Source organism: Barbus barbus (assembly GCF_936440315.1).
Source record: "Barbus barbus genome assembly, chromosome: 28".
Taxonomy (NCBI): Eukaryota; Metazoa; Chordata; class Actinopteri; order Cypriniformes; family Cyprinidae; genus Barbus; species Barbus barbus.
In genome coordinates, this window is record NC_136756.1 from 18,123,467 (window position 1) to 18,141,807 (window position 18,341).

General features: G+C 37.5%; 1 protein-coding gene across 1 annotated transcript; it reads right to left on the minus strand.

Annotated features, from left to right (window-relative positions):
• Nucleotides 1–627: 627 nt before the first annotated feature.
• LOC306848147 (sodium-dependent neutral amino acid transporter SLC6A17-like) lies at nucleotides 628–17,456 on the minus strand (the record flags this gene model as incomplete). The annotated part of the gene is made up of 11 exons (XM_079382516.1): nucleotides 628–996; nucleotides 1,830–1,992; nucleotides 2,194–2,353; nucleotides 2,465–2,657; nucleotides 3,329–3,521; nucleotides 3,701–3,942; nucleotides 4,291–4,401; nucleotides 5,111–5,292; nucleotides 6,781–6,907; nucleotides 8,962–9,119; nucleotides 17,162–17,456. The coding sequence occupies 11 exons, from the start codon at nucleotides 17,454–17,456 to the stop codon at nucleotides 628–630; spliced, it is 2,193 nt and encodes a 730-aa protein (XP_079238642.1).
• Nucleotides 17,457–18,341: the final 885 nt, after the last annotated feature.

Genomic DNA, 18,341 nt, shown 5'->3' on the forward strand with positions numbered 1-18,341 from the left:
AGATGTACTTCAGTCAGTAACAGAAATCAAGCAATCAATTCACTCTACTCTCAGGTGGTCCGTATTTAACAGTGACACTTACATAATATCCACTAGAGGGCTCATTATAAGAAGTGAAAGCTTTAGTTTCTCGGAGCCCCTCTGAGTCGTGTCCCTTTATGAGCTCTAAAGATGAGTTTAAATGAAATTCCTCATATCTTGCGCATTTTGTAAGATGTCTGGATTTCAGCAGCATTGGTAACACCTTAACCTGAGCGACAACTATCACCTTAGCTCTCACCATCCCTAACCAGTCACAGAGACCAAACCTGAAGCTTGAATGTTTGAACCTTCTTAGAGTTGACACATTTATCTGTATGCAAAAAAGAACTTACCAACTCACCAAATAAGACACCTTACATTTTGATCTGAAAGCTTCAGTCTGTCTTTCACCTTCAGACCAACATCTGTAGTCCGTATGAATAATTGGGCCCAGGGGAACCAGTCTAGGAAGGATCTCTGTGTCTCTCTGTCTGTCCTGCTCCTTTGGATGGCTTGGGTTAAGGTGTGACCAACACTAGGACCTTCTCATCTGTTCAGCATCTTCTTTCTCTTTCCGTTTCAGTCTCTGGTCGGTGGGTTGGAGGATCATGACTCAGATTTGGGAGGGGCGGGGTTGGTCTGGTAACCGCTGCCATAGCCGCTGATGGAGGTAGAGTTGGTGATGAGCTCCACAGGAGAGGTGCTGCCAGGGCCCAGATAGGCCCGGTGGCTGGGCATGGGAGAAGGGGCTTCGCTAGGGTTCTTCCCGAGGATGAACCTTGTCTCATCTTCCAGGGTGGAAGCCTCCTTTGCCAGGCTCTTGCGGTAGGAGACGGACAGCTTGTTGGAGCCGTCTGGGATCCAGTTGAAGTGACGGGCAATAAAGACCAATGGAAGAGGAAGCATGGCCGCAATGATCAGAGAAAAACACATGGCTAGTGCCCAAGGAGGATAACTCTGAAACCTCTCCGTGGCCTGATTATAGAGAGAAGGAGAGAAAGAATTGATTAAATATCAATTCAATAAATATCAATATTTTCTTATTTAAATGTCATCAAATCTAGAAATTATGTCTAACTCCCTCATTAAAATACATGCACTACCATTTAAAAGTTTGGATTTTTTAAAAAGAAATTAATACTTTTATTCGAAGATAAATTTCATTGATCAAAAGTGACAGTAACAACATTTATAAGGTTATAAAAGATTTCTATTTCATTAAATGCTGTTCTTTTGAACTTTCTATTCATCAAGGAATCCTGTAAAAAATGTATCAGTTTCCACAAAAACGTAAAGCAGCACGGCTGATTTCAACATTGATAATAATAAAAAATGTTTCTTAAGAACCAAATTGGCATATTAGACTAATTTATGAATGATCATGTGACACTGAAGACTGGAGTAATGCTTCAGAATTGTCAGGAATAAACGACATTTTTAAATGTATGAAAATAGAAAATTGTTAATCTTGATCAAATAAATGTAGCCTTTGTGAGTTTAAGAGTTTTTTCAAAACCATTTAAAAATCTTACCAACCAAACCTTTGAAAAGACACTGCCTAGATGTAATTGCATATATAGATAATAAAGGGGGAAAAATGTTTAAACTAGGGGTATAAATATAAACTACCACAAAATATAAAAATGTCAATCTATATGTACTAAAATATAGTCAAATAACATTAAAATGATAATTAATTAAATAGCCAACTAAATGTTAAAAATAATATCAAACAATGGACATCCATATGTATTTCATGTATAGGATGGGAGAGAGAAAAGGACTAGACAGACTAGTGTGTAACTAACCAGGTCTTGCACCCATGCATTGTATCCCGGAGGGCTGATGGCCATCTCTACCACTGTGGCAGAAATCAGTATGAGTAGACACACTGGAGACACATACTTCCACAGGTAGAAGTAAACACTGTACGGTCTGAAACCCAGCATGTCCTCCAGATCCTGCATGAACCTGACGAATGGCGCAAAGCATGCAGAATTACAGCGCTGATCAATATCAGACACAAAAATACACTGAACTGCATGGGACCATATTTGGTGTTACCAAGAACAGACAAGGAGGAGATCTGATTTGAGAGATACAGTCCTATTTTATGTAGCTCTTGAAGCTAAATTTTAGAGAACTTCACAAGCAGTAAGTGAATTTGCCCACCTCTTGGTGCCATAGACCCAGGCTACAGATACATTCTCCAGGATCACCACAATGGTGAGGGGCAGACCAGCAGAATAGTCATCAAACATGGTAACAAAGTAGTTCCCTGAACGCTGGACAAACAGCAAGCCGCACAAAAAAGCCACAATACAGCAGCCCACTGCGGGAAATACAAGATCATACAGGTTACTCAGTGCCACCTAAAAGTGGCCCAGCATCACCACAATTATAATATACACTGGACAAATAAGAAGAAACCAGGAGCTCTCACCTGTGAGGATCTCTTTTCGAATTTTGAAAGTATCCAGAATGGGTGTGGTGATGCCAGTCATGGTGCCAATCATGCTTCCCAGTCCCAGGTTTATCAACATGAAGAAAAACATGACAGACCAGAAGGGAGAACCGGGGAAATGGGTCATGGCCTCGGTGAAGGCAATAAAAGCCAGACCGGTGCCTTGAACAGACTGATGAGAGCGAAAAAGCAGTGTTATTACCATTTAAATAAAACAAATTATAAATTTAAATTTAATTAAATGAAAACATATTCATTACATGAAATACAAATACAAAATATAATGTACAAAAACAAATTAAACTAAAATATGAATAAACTACAAAAAAAAATGTTTTTGACAGAATATGTTGCAAAGATTTTAAATTGTATACCCTCATATTATTACAACTAAAATAAAGTGAAATGATGACATACTAAAACTTACAGAATAAAGATGAAAAAAACTACAAACTGAAAATAAACTAGAAATGAAAAGCTATACTAAATGGTCAGTGTACTTTTTCTTCCATTCTTTTTTCCTTTTAAATTTAAATTATAACCGGACACAACATTTTCTTTTGCCAAAACCTAGCTGAAACTGGGTACATGGACGCTAAAGCTGTAAAAAAACAAAATAAAAATGAAGTGTGCAAAATGGCCCTAAAGTTCATAAATAGCTTGAACAGTACAATAAGTTCCATAGCATTATGATTCAGTAGAAGAAATTAATACAATAGGATTTATTTATTTGCCAAGTTCAATAGACAAAATGTCTAAGTCTAAATGTAAGTTTTATCCATGCTAAATGGCTTAGTTGAAACCTGTGAATGAAAGCAGACAGCTCATGGGTTGAACACCTGCCTTATTGAGCTCATCCTCCAGCAGACACGGCTGCAGCCCCAGCTGTGCAAAACTGTCCTCTTTCACAATCTTTATTACACCATACATCTCAGCATAGTCTGAGGAGGTGAGGTGGGAGAAGTTCACGTGAGGGGGGATGAGATCCTGACTCAGCACATTTGAGTTCAAGTAGCCCAGAATCTTCTCAGCATTCCTAAAAGGGAACAACAAAGACATGAGGCTCCCGAATGACCTCGAAATCCAGCTTCCCCATTTAGATTTAAAGCATTAAGCACAGATATTATTTTACAATGGAAAGTGTAACTTAATCCAATCAGAAAAATGATCCCTTTCTGAGAGAAATACACAGATATATTAGGAGGTCATACGTACTCTACCACACATTTCTCGTTCATGACGTTGGCTTTGAAACCCAGCACAGCAAACACCACGAGTGTGGCCAGTATAGAAGTAAAGAAGTTGATAACGGAGACCAGCACGGCATCAAAATGGCAGTTGTTGTCTCTCTTATTGTAGCTGGAAAAAGCGATGACTCCACCAAAACCCAGACCAAGAGCAAAGAAGACTTGAGTGGCAGCTTCACGCCACACCTGCGGCTCCAACATGATCTCCAGCTAAAATTAAATACATTTTTAAAAAATTATATTTACAGTATTTGATTTAAAAATTTAAATGAACAGTGCTAACATAGCTGAAGGCCTTCAGTTGTTTAAAATGTTTGATTGAGGTAACAGAATCTTTCTTCTTAATGTAAATCCCACCTACACCACAAGAGGGAGTCCAACCACCTGACAGGGTGCAGTTTTTTAGCTGGAGAAATTTTCTTTTTATATTGCTGACACTTCTATCTTAAAGCTTTGCTTACATTGCATGAAATGTGTCCCTTAATCTGTAAAAAAAAAAAAAGGATTTCCAAAATATCACGTGTGTTTAAAATCAGTGCACGTGTACACTCGCCTTACCTTTGGTGTGAACATGTGAGCAATACCATCAACTGCTCCTTTAAGAAACAGGCCTCTCACCAGGAAGCAAAAGAGCACCACATATGGAAATAGAGAGCTGAAGTACATCACCTGCAAAAACATGGTGCAACAAATGTGTCTTTGTTCAATTTTTTACAATGATTTTTAAGATTACATTGACATTTTTTAGAAAACCATAACTGTGCATTGATGATTTTGCTATTACTTATTACAACAGGACCTAAATTTAGCACATATAAATACTTTTTTGTTCAGAAATGTAAATATCGAGGTGAAAATCCATTCTTTCCACTTCTTTTTGGTTGATTTCAAGCCTTATGTTACATCTTTGTTGCCAATAAAAAAACAAAAATATCAAATTATAATTGATTAATTAAAAATTAAATGTAAACTCAAGAACAGAGGCTCTTTTCTTGTTACATGACCTGAACAGGTGGTGTTCAGGTCATGTAACAAGACTGGCTTTACTGGCTTTCTGAGATTAGCAGAAATTTTGATTTGTAGACAACTATTTGTGTCCTTGTTGTTTAGACACTGATGATGGTAAACGGGTATTTCTTTGTAAAATCTATGTTTGCTGAAACTGCATCATCACACCTTGAATTCACTTCAAGGAGAAAACAAATGTTCCACTCTGAGAAAATAATCATAATTGCAGATTGTGATTGTGTAATTGTTCAGAAGAGCTTGATAAGGCAGCATCTGCAGATTGTACCTTCAAGCTATCCGAAAATTGATGTGTTTCTCAACTAAGCTGATTCTCATTTCATTATCTCATGCAGTAGCAAGTCTGCCTCACCTTCCCAGAAGACTGAATTCCCTTTATTACAGCCAGGCAGACAATTATCCAGGCAGCCAGCAGCGACAGAGTCATCCTCCAGTTCAGACCCCCGCTGTCTGCGATTGTGCTGGTGATGTTCAGGGTCTCGCGGTACCAGAAGTATGTGGTTGCTGAGCTCTTCTCACACTCAGGCTCCACAACTAACCAGACAAAGGAAAACCGGAGGAACAAAATTAAGCCCATGTCTATTAATATAGCACTGACTATTTGATGACTTTGTGGAAAACATCAGATTGTATTTCTTAGGATCTGATTCTGATTCATTAGACTCCCATTTTAAATCGATTTGATTCCAGTTCATTTCAGTTCTGATTTTGCTTACATATTGAATGAAAGAAATGCTCTTTCTTCTAATGCTGTCTATTATACAGGGCAGCACTTATCTCTTTTAATTATATGTTAAAAAACCAACTCGTGAAAGTGATTTGTAAAGGGTTGAGGGTTGCTGTTCTGGTTGAGAATCGGGATTGTTCAAATAAAAATAGTCATTAATTTGAATACTGATATTTTTCCTAAGGCCGAATCCAAACCTGGTGGGAAAACCATCATCCAAAACACAACATATGCTGGTGACCTGCCAATATTTTCAGCAGAGAACACTGCCAGTGCTATGGAAATCTCCAAATACTGCTTCTAACAGCATAGTAGAGTATCCTGGAAAGGTACAAGTAAAACTGTATCCAAGAAACACTGCACTAAAAAGTTTTTAATATAATTTAGCCTATATAGCAATTCTTTAATGTTTGTACTACATAAAGACCACAAATAGAGTTTGAATTTATGCTAGAATATAGTTTTTGGTTTTATTTGGATATTTGTAGAGTGCTGTGCCCACTTAAGCTGCATGTCTACATGTATCTACTCTTAGTGGGATTGAGAGTGAGACTGGCTGCAGGTCTCGGCCTCTGTCCTGTTCATTCTCCACTTATTGACCAGGGGACACTGCCACAGGGCATGCTGGGAAGTTTAAAACACACAACATGACCTTGAGTATGAGGCTCATGGAAAGCGATATAGGAAACGTAACGAGGTGTACAATGTGTGTAGGGTGGAATATACTTTAAAGGGATAGTTCACCCAAAAAATTAAAATTTTGTCATCATTTACTCACCCTCATGTCGTTCCAAACCTGTATGAGCTTCTTTCTTATGTTGAACAGTTGAAGAAAAAATTTGATGAACCAAACCTATATTGGTCCCCATTGACTTCAATAGTATGGAAAGAAATAGGGACCATCAACTGTTTGATTACCAGCATTTTTCAAATATCTTCTTTAATGTTTAACATGAGAAAGGTTTGGAATGACATGAAGGAAATTTTGGGTGAGCTTTCCATTTAAGAAAGACTGCAGCGCTATAAAAGTCACAAATAGTGGCATAACAGACTGCAACTTTATTAAGGTCGTCTGTTGTTGGGCATGAAAACAAAACTCTCTCATTATGTTTGCACGCAATTAATGAATGATCCTACATATTTCTACAGCTTTGACTGTGATGGAAGCAAGAAGCTTCTTGCTGTGCCACATTTTATTTCATTAGGCAAAGTGTTGTACCAAATGAAATGTTTCACATAAAACAACACGACTCCAATCCTTCTAGTCATTATGTGAGAAACTGCAGAGCACTCACTGGCTTGGCTACCATTCCTCCTGATGGGACAGTCGCTCCAGGGCAGAGGATACTGAAACGACTGAAAAAAGTAGAAGATGCTCCAGCCGATAATCACATTATAGTACAGACCCACAAAACCACACACCTGTAGAATGAGAGAAAAAGCAATGGTTATTGTTAACAACTATAAAATAATCAAGGGGTAATATTGACCAAAAACTGTCCCCTGGCAAGCTCTCATCTAGTCTAAGGCTCCTTTTGCCTGACTTTAAACTGTTTACTTGAACATCTGAGCCATACTGTGCACTGAAAATAGCAATCTAGGTGGCAAAATCCAATCTAACTGTCTGGCACCTTCTGGGAATGTTTTCTTGTGTTTCTTGTATGGCTTTGAAATAAATACGTATAGGCCTACTGGACAAACAGAAATAATGACCGCAACATGCCTACATGGCAGTTTAGTTTGGTATTGTTGCATCATCTATTTCAGATTTATCCAACTCTACATGCTATGCTGAAAAACAAGTTGTGGTTAGTCATTTTACAGTACATGTCAGTCAGATTAGCTCTTCCTGGCAGTTGTATTAGCACTGATGTGCACCAGACTGTGCTGACAGTCAAAAGTCTGGCTCCTGGAGTCTGATATATGATCGGATGACTCAATGGATTAAATCTGAAGTTTTTTAACTCCTATACTTTTAACTCAATAGCCTTACTTCATTTATACTGTCCATAAACAGAATTCGAACACAAGTGAATGTGTTCTGTATGCTGAAATACCGTGTATGTTCAGGGTTTAGCAACGAGTGTCTGTTAACAGCAAATCTATTCCTTGATTTCTCCCTGCAGTCTGTAACAGGGCAGTAATGGTTCTTTGCAACATCACAGGTCCACAGCACGTTGAGTTAGTGAATAATTGAAGCACATTCTTTCTGCTGTAGCTTTGTGGGTATTAATAGCACCGGCTGCAGCAGAGCATCCACATATAGTCCATGAGTGTTTCTCCACAGTCATTTTAACTGTGGTGCTGTTTTATTTAAAGACCCATGGTTTCAAAATGGCTTTCCTTGCATGTTTTTTCATTGCCTTTGTGTAGAAGGTTAACACAATTAAGGTTGATTCCCAATCAGAAGTCAATGAATCCTGCAGTCTCATTCAGACTACATACCAAATACTAAATACAAAACAAAATGTTAATTTTCAATTAAATTTATTTTGATTAACAGTACATTTTATATTTTAATAAATAATTATATTTAATTAAATATTCATAAATTAAATGCAGTTAAACAATTATTGTATTTAATGCACATAATATAATACATATTTTAAATAATATAATCAAATCACTTAAATTATTATGGTGGAAATGTAATTTGTAATAAGAGAATGCAAAACTGGTCTCAGACTTTTGAACACCATTGTATTTTACATATGTATTAGTACATATAATATGTATTCAGCTCATTCGGTTACAAATGAGAAAGCCATTCCCAAGAAACTTCTGATTAAACAGCATTTACACAATAACCAGATTTCTGCAACAGTGCATTGGCTTATGGTATATGACCATCAGCTCCCAAAAGGCCTTAAGTACTTGCAGACTTGCTAAAGTATCTCCAAAGCACAGCTGTTTGTACAAGGAGAGGAAAGCAGAAAGTCCAGGTGCAGCTGGGGCAGAAAATAAATGTATTACATGTTCAGACAGAGTGATATTTTCAGATCGAAACCCATCTGATAGGTTGTGTGACTGTGCTCCTATTAAACTGATCAGAGCACAGTCTATAATGGATGACTCGGCACAGAATGGCTGGTAAATTAACACTTTTAAGCTAGTGACTCATCAAAAACAAATGCGTCTGTTAGGACCTACAGAACACTGAAATTGGCAGTTGGTCTGGAACTCACAAGCTCCTTATTGTATTGTGACCCTTTTCCAACAAAACATTAGCATACAAACTAGAATCTCAAACTCTATCAATCCCCCAGTCTGAGCTGACATGTACCAGACACAAGTCGATGTCATTAAAATCAGCAATTTAAACGCAACAATTTTCACACACAAGTGATTTACTCATTTCCTCATAAACCAAATGAAGCAACATGATCTCAGTCAAGAAAAGAACATACATTTGAGTGACTACTCATTTGTGTCATGTGTTTCAGTCCACTACCTTCTCCAGAACATTATTCACTCACCATCAGGCTGGACACTCCAATGCCACCAAGTCTTGGACAAACATAATTCCACACTCCTATGCTCCCTCGACGGATCCTCTGGCCAACCGCCAGCTCCAAGAAGAAGAGTGGGATGCCAATAAGGATAAGAAGGATGAAGTATGGAACAAGGTAGGCACCTGTGAAGAGAGATAGTGACACTTGTAAACACAGAGTGTAATGTCCTTTATGACTATCCAATAGCCCAAGATCAATCAAGCTATTGCACACTAAACTCACTTTATTAAAAAAAAAAAAAAAAAAAATTCCCTTTCAAAATATGCCATTTTACTTTTTTCATACATACACAAATAGTGAATTGTCTTAAAGTATGTGTCTTGCTAATTAATCAGTGCACTAGTAGAGTCTGCTGGAATTTAAATCTGTGAAAATTTTGTATTTTGAAAATCAAAATACTTGGTATGACTGTCTGGAACACTTTTTCCTCATATTTCGCATTCACATTAACTGAAGTAAAATATATAAACATGTTTTTAGCAAAACTGTCTCTAAAAATAATGCATATAGAGTATCTCACAGAGGTGAGTACACCCCTCAAATTTTTGTAAATATTTTATTATATCTTTTCATGTGACAACACTGAAGAAATGACACTTTGCTACAATGTAAAGTAGTGAGTGTACAGCTTGTATAACAGTGTAAATTTGCTGTCCCCTCAAAGTAACTCAACACACAGCCATTAATGTCTAAACCGCTGGCCACAAAAGTGAGTACACCCCTAAGTGAAAATGTCCAAATTGGGCCCAATTAGCCGTTTTCTCTCCAGGTGTCATGTAACTCGTTAGTGTTACAAGATCTCAGGTGTGAATGGGGAGCAGGTGTGTTATCGCTCTCACTCTCTCATACTGGTCTCTAGAAGTTCAACATGGCACCTCAAAGAACTCTCTGAGGATCTGAAAAAAAGAATTGTTGCTCTATATAAAGATGGCGTAGGCTATAAGAAGATTGCCAAGACCCTGAAACTGAGCTGCAGCACGGTGGCCAAGATCATACAGCGGTTTAACATGACAGGTTCCACTCAGAACAGGCCTCGCCATGGTCGACCAAAGAAGTTGAGTGCACTTGCTCAGCGTCATATCCAGAGGTTGTGTTTGGGAAATAGACCTATGAGTGCTACCAGGGGTGAGGTTGAAGGGGTGGGGGGGGTCAGCCTGTCAGTTCTCAGACCATACGTCGCACACTGCATCAAATTGGTCTGCATGGCTGTCGTCCCAGTAGGAAGCCTCTTCTAAAGATGATGCACAAGAAAGCCAGCAAAGAGTTTGCTGAAGACAACCAGACTAAGGACATGGATTACTGGAACCATGTCCTGTGGTCTGATGAGACAAAGATAAACTTATTTGGTTCAGATGGTGTCAAGTGTGTGTGGCTGCAACCAGGTGAGGAGTACAAAGACAAGTGTGTCTTGCCTACAGTCAAGCATGGTGGTGGGAGTGTCGTGGTCTGGGGCTGCATGATTGCTGCTGGCACTGGGGAGCTACAGTTCATTGAGGGAACCATGAATGCCAACATGTACTGTGATATACTGAAGCAGAGCATGATCCCCTCCCTTCACAGACTGGGCCGCAGGGCAGTATTCCAACATAACAACCCCAAACACACCTCCAAGATGACCACTGCCTTGCTAAAGAAGCTGAGGGTAAAGGTGATGGACTGGCCAAGCATGTCTCCAGACCTAAACCCTATTGAGCATCTGTGGGGTCTCTAACATCCACCAGCTCCGTGATGTTATCATGAAGGAGTGGAAGAGGACTCCAGTGGTAACCTGTGAAGCTCTGGTGAACTCCATGCCCAAGAGGTTTAAGGCAGTGCTGGAAAATAATGGTGGCCACACAAAATATTGACACTTTGGGCCCAATTTGGACATTTTCACTTAGGGGTGTACTCACTTTTGTGGCCAGCGGTTTAGACATTAATGGCTGTGTTGAGTTATTTTAAGGGGACAGCAAATTTATTCTGTTATACAAGCTGTACACTCACTACTTTACATTGTAGCAAAGTGTCATTTCTTCAGTGTTGTCACATGAAAAGATATAAAATATTTACAAAAATGTGAGGGGTGTACTCACTTCTGTGAGATACTGTAAAAGGTCACTTTTTTATATTTTGTAATGTTTGGATTTAATTTAGGCCATAAAATGACCTAACTACATGAAATATTATTGGAAGACATTAAATCATATGGTCAGACACTTAATCAAAAGAGCTTGACAACTAAGTCAAAATACAATATTTAATTAAGCTATAAGATATACAAATCATCATAAGCATTAATTTATCAAATTTAGTTTTAAGACCTTAATTAATTGTCTTAAGATATTATTTTTCTTACAACCCGAATTCCAGAAATGTTGGGACTTTTTTTTTTTATTTGAATAAATTGAAAACTAAAAGAATTTCAAGTCATAAGAGCCAATATTTTGCTCACAACAGAACATATAAAATAAATGTTTAAACAAAGTTTTACAATTTTATGCACAAAATGAGCTCATTTCAAATTTGATGCCTGCTACAGGTCTCAAAATAGTTGGGATGGGGGCATGTTTACCATGGTGTAGCATCTCTTCTTTTCAAAACAGTTTGAAGACGTTTGGGCATTGAGGTTATGAGTTTCTGGAGTTTTGGTGTTGGAATTTGGTCCCATTCTTGCTTTCATTCTTGTTTTCAGCTGCTGAAGAGTTTGTGGTCGTCTTTGATGTATTTTTCATTTAATGATGCGCCAAATGTTCTCTATAGGTGAAAGATCTGAACTGCAGGCAGGCCAATTCAGTGCCAGGATTCTTCTACTACCAAGTCATGCTGTTGTAATAGCTGCAGTATGTGGTTTTGCATTGTCCTGCTGAAATACACATCGTCTGGAGGGGAACATATGCTGCTCTAAAACCTTTATGTACCTTTCAGCATTCATAGTGCCTTCCAAAATATGCAAGCTGCCCATGCCGTATGCACTTATGCACCCCATACCATCAGAGATGCTGGCTTTTGAACTGAACGCTGATAACTCCCTGGAAGGTCTCCCTCCTCTTTAGTCTGGAGGACACGGCGTCCGTGACTTCCAACAAGAATGTCAAATTTGGACTTGTCTGACCAACCATTTTCCACTTTGAAACAGTCCATTTTAAATGAGCCTTGGCCCACAGGACATGGGACCATGTTCTGGACCATGTTCACATATGGCTTCCTTTTGGCATGATAGAGCTTTAGTTGGAATCTGCAGATGGCACGGCAGATTGTGTTTACCGACAGTGGTTTCTGGAAGTATCCCTGGGCCCATTTAGTAATGTCAATGACAGAATCATGCCGATGAGTGATGCAGTGTTGTCTGAGGGCCCGAAGACCATGGAGATCCAACAAAGGTCTTCGACCTTGTCCCTTACGCACATAGATTTCTCCAGGTTCACTGAATCTTTTGATGATGTTATGCACTGAAGATGATGAGATTTGCAAAGCCTTTGCAATTTGACGTTAAAGAACGTTGTTTTTAAAGTATTCCACAATCTTTTTGCGCACTCTTTTACAGATTGGAGAGCCTCTGCCCATCTTTACTTCTGAGAGACTCTGCCTCTCTAAGACATCCCTTTTATAGCTAATGATGTTACAGACCTGATGTCAATTAACTTAATTAGTTGCTAGATGTTCTCCCAGCTGAATCTTTTAAAAATTTCTTGCTTTTTCTGCCCTTTGTTGCCCCCGTGCCAACTTTTTTTTGAGACCTGTTGCAGGCATCAAATTTGAAATGAGCTCATTTAGTGGATACAAGTGTAAAATTTCTCTGTTTAAACATTTGTTATGTTCTCTATGTTCTTGTCACGAATCCGGTTTATGAACTTCCGTTCACTCACCACCAGAGGTCACCCGCTCACCACATGGACTCTTGCACTACACTACTGTTGCACTTCACCCCGGACTACAGTTACCATCATCCATTGCACTGATGACACACACACAGCTGAATGCACTGATTACACAGCTGATTCCCATCACACGCCTTACATAATTTTCTGGTTCCTGCCTGTGTATGTTTGAGTTACCCTTGCCTCGCCGTTCGGACTCTGTTTGTAACTCGTTTGGATTGTTGCTCATGTAATTGGACTACCCCTCTTCTCAAGCCCTCTGGATATTGTTCGCTAATCAAAGACCCACGCTTGCCCTAGGATTACTCTTTGTCTAGCCTGTGTTATACCTGTTTGCTGATGTTTTGACCCTGCCTGTGTTTTTGACCACGTCTTGGAATAAAGCTTGCAAATGGATCAGCACATCTCACGTCTTCGTTCGGCCTGTTACAGTTCTATTGTGAATAAAATATTGGCTTATGTGACTTGATTTTGTTTTTCAAATTTAAAAAATTTAACATTTCCAGAATTTGGGTTGTAGAATAATAGAGATATTATTGAGATATCAAGTGCTGTGCCTGTTCTTCAACCACAGGGAAAAAAGAAAATAAATAGAACAGAACATTAATTCAGGTCAAAATATTGAAAAGTAGTGCAGTTGACTGGACAGACTTAACTAGATTTCCATTACTGCAATATATTTGGATCACTGGTTATACTTCTTAAAGAAAACTTGATTAACTAAATATATGACCTGTCACACTACATTTTGAAATATGTATCTTATATGACACAATTTGGATTCAAATTAAATCAAATACAATATACTTTCAAATAGAACAAGAGCAAGAGCAAAGCTTTATTATTTTCACACCTTTGTTATTTTTTGTTCCCCTAAATTTTCTGGCTAAATTTCAACCACCCAGATGCAGCAGATGATATCTGCTATAGGCTAATGACAGTCTGAGCCTCAATAGGCATGAACGAACAGACATACAACAGAATAAAACAGCAAATCACGCTTCCGAGCCCTGACATCAAACTAGCTCCATGGTGACGAAGAGTTTGGTCTGAGCAGAGCAGCCTCTATTTGAAGTCAAAGAACAATCCGAAAATAACCGCTTCTGTAGCTGTGGAGTGCATAGTGCTGGTGGATGGGCACAAACCCATCCTCTTGGGAGACTCCATGTGTAATTAGAGCCAGGGATGATCACAGCACAGCCCTCCCTTGGCCTCTATTTATGATGATGGACTGCTTGTTATCAGTTTGATTACAGCATTTATTTTGTGTTCGATGTTGCTTTGTTGAGGTTTTTTGTCTGGGCTTTATGCATATGACTAATGAAAAAGAAACAGCAGGTCTTGCATAGAAAAGAGGAGATGGGAGTAAAGAAAAAGTGATGGACGGACAGATGGAAGGGAGAAGATGGAGAGAGCAAGGGTGCGTAACAGAAACACGACCTTCTGGGAAACATTCATAATTGCTAGACAAGCAAGGACAAGATATGACGATCTAATTAAGGTGTCAGGTTTCACTTTCAGAAAATATTAAACTGTCTAACTATTTAAGCTTTTTTAGAAGCTTGCTTCAAAAAGATTTGCATTACAATTTGTCATTGATACTGTTTTCATTTTTGATACTTCAGTAGTCAACATTTGAAGTGGATCAAAACATTTCAAATGTTGAATGCATTTTCTTTTTTCAGATCATTCGCAATAAATTATGCACTGCAAAAAATAAATAAATAAATAAATAAATTCTTTATATATTTTTGTCTTTTGCAGTAACTACTGGTACATTTCGCATTAGAGGAGAATATAAACAATGAATAATATTCCATGCAGTAGAGCAATGACAGCAAGAAAATTATGACAACATGCAAATTTATGAATCAATACCGTAAAGGCCTTGACATTACTGTTTTTAAACAGCCCATATAACATTACCTGCCCTAAATAACGCACACCGGTCCTGACAGCTTAATAAATTTAGAGGGACCACAGCACACAAGGCATTCAGCTGACCCAAAAAAGCCTGTCTCTGTGGAAAATTTTAATACAAAAAAAATGTTATACAACTGAAGATAATAATAAAAAGTGAAAACGTTAAAGGGATAGATCACACAAAAATGTAAATGAAAAATATAATTTACTCAATCTCATGCCATTCCAAACAAGCATGACTTTGTCTTCATGGAACACAAAATGTTAATTTTTGAACAAAAACAAAAAGCAATGCAAGCAAATGAAAGCAAATAAGACCTGGGGCTATCAAGCTCCAAAAAGACAAAAAAAAAAAAAAAAAAACATGCACCATAAAACAGCTACAAGAGCCCTAAGCGCTATATTACAAATATCTTAAAAAAACAACAACAATAAAAAAAAAGAGACCAGATTTTCAGTTCTTCACTATAAATGTTGTCATCTCTCCTAGCTCTTGTTCATGAAAGAAATTGTAGCTATGTCTAATTTATGAATATTTAATTTCTTTGTGTCAGATTTGTTTAATGAGTCAGTTGATCCCACTCACAAAACTGGCCAGGGCTGCATTTCCCAAAAGCATCATAAGCCTAAGTTGATCGTAGCTCCATTGATTTCAATGGGTCTACGAAGTACTTAAGCTTGCAATGCTTTTGGGAAACGCAGCCCTGATTGATTTGTTCATAAATCAGACTGATCCAGTTTTTAGAGTTCTGATTTAATGATCCAGTCACAATGGTTAACAGCTTACATTCTGATTGTCACACAAAATTAAATGGCTTCAGAAGACTTGAAATACAGTTGTAAAGAAAACATTTATGATTTTTGGTACTTTTCTGCAACATTGATATGCTAGTAAAATGTGGCAAACGTTATTGCAGATAACACAATAATTGTAAATTTGTACTTTAAATCTTGTAGGCTTATTCTTAGCAGCTCATTGGCTGTTGGTTTATTAAATATTAAACCCATTGAATTTTGGTTTAGTGTTCATCTAATAGAAGAAATCTGTGCAAAGCAAAAATGTATATAATGTATACAAAACATTTAGAATATTTCACTTTTCTGTCTTTTTAAAGCTTGAAAGCTCTTTATATTATAATTGCATTGCATTCATTATAATTGCATGGAAAAGAGCAACTAGTGCATTCAAATTTCTACCTTTGTGCAAGGGTGTAAATTCCATCTAACAGTAGGGGGGACAATAAACGTAAAATTTCTCAAGAGCAATTTTTGAAGGGGACACAAATAAATAATACAGCCAAAATTGTACTTGTAAGCATAGATACACAACACAGCATGTGTACATAGCATGAAGACCGTGTCTAAATATGAGTTTTGGTTCATAGGTTCACCATGCGGTCATATTATCACTGACATACACTTTACTTTTTATAGAATCTATATAGAATCATATTCTATTTTTTATTCTCATATCTATTTGTTATTTTATTTTATTGCTAGTTTATTCTGTATATATGTTTACTGTACTTTTTCTATTTGTATTTTTGTAAACTTGAGGTTTTTCTTAATTTTGTTGGACAATTTGTTGGACAGTCGTACAATACATTTCACTACATGTCGTACTACGTATGTATATGTATGTGACAAATAAAATTTGAATTTGAATTTGATTTGAATTTATTATATAATTAATAAATTACTTTGCGTCCTCCACATTGTATTTTAGGTTTCATCTGGTACTGAGGACATCTCAGATTTAGATATTCAACCGCAGCAAGCCCACTACACTTAACATCATATTGAGAAAAACCCAACACATCGGTAGGTCTACAATATTAGCCTAATATCAGTTCACACTCGGGCTTATCGCCGTGTTAGTTGTAGTGGGTGACTTCCTATCCAACAACCTACGGTATTAAACAAGCTAAGCTAGGTAACCTTATAATCACTCACAGAAAAATACATTGGATATCATATATCCAATTATAATATGGATATTATTATAATTATAATAATATATCTTATTTGTTTTTGTCATGACTAATTTATTAATGATTTTGGCAGGCAGTGGACCAAAATACTGTGAGGCAAGTGAGGGGGGACTCAAAATGTTTCTAAACTTAAAACACACTTTTTTTGCATTTATATTGTTTTACTACTTACACAATTATTTTAAGTTTATGTCCATTAGATTATTTACAATTCGGTTTGTGGTTTGTAATTATATTTTTAGGGGGGGCAACCCTCAGATGGAGGGGGGGGGTTACGCCCCTGCTATGTGTACTAGACAAGAAATGGAGGTTGAATAAATGATGACAGAAATATTAAGTTTTTGGTGAACTCCAAAAACAGTTATGAATGCACGTCACTAATAAGTAACTCACCTCCTCCATTCTTCTGGCAAAGATAAGGGAAACGCCACACGTTACCCAGGCCCACTGAGAAGCCCACCTGGGCTAGGATGTACTGCAGCTTACTGTTCCAGGCAGGGCGTCCGTCTTCTAAGTCAGGGGAGATATCTGGCTTGCCTATGGGTGGAGGACCACCTCCTGTCATGTTCATGCTCATCTGACTGCTCTTGTAGTCCATGGGAGCCTCCAGCGCCAAGAGGTCAGCCACAGACTCTGTGACATGCTCATTACTGTGCTCACGCTGAGTTACTTTACTGCTCTTGGGCATGGTTGTGCCGTGTCGTGGTGATCCTGACAATTAAAGGTGTGAAAGGACAGCAGGGCAGAATGGAGGTCACAAAAACTGCCCCTTTGGCTTGATAAAGGTGTGGACAATAAAGGTTTGTGCTCCTGTGGAAAGAACATAAAAATGAAAATATGAGAAATCGGGCCACAAGAGATAAAAATATGACCGAGGGCCATTATACAGACTGAATCATCATCCAAAGACTTGACCATTTTTGTTACATTTAAGAATTTTTTTTTTTTCTGGTCAGTGTTGTCTTGGTTGTCAAATTTTATAACCCAAATATTATTCTAATATATTAAAGCTTAACACTGTTTTTGGTTTTTGGCTTTGGACTACAGCATTAATTGCATGAGAAGCTAAGCAATCTGTCGTAATGGAAGCCAAGGCAAGCTCTGGCAGGACAGATGGGAAGATTTTTCTGACCCTCTGCATTGTAGTTTTGAACAGCATAGGCCTACTGGTATTAACCATGGTACAATATTATAATTTTGCAAATTTAAAATTGCAGTTAAAACAGTACTGTTTTGAAATAGTAATACAGTTTAAAATAACTGTTTTCTATATTTTAAAATGTATTTGTTATATTTATTCCTACTATGACAAAGCTAAATGTTCAATCTTCAGTGTTACATTATTCTTAATATGCTGATTTGATTCAAGAAACATTTATTGCTATTATCATGTTGTTATTATTATTTTAAAAACAGATGTGCTGCATAATATTTTGTGGGAAGTGATCCTTTTTTTCATTGATGATTAGATTTTTAGATTCTTTGGTGAATATAAATTTCACAAGAAGAGCATTTATATGAAATAGAAATATATTGTAACATTATACATGTCTTTACTGACACTTTGGTATAC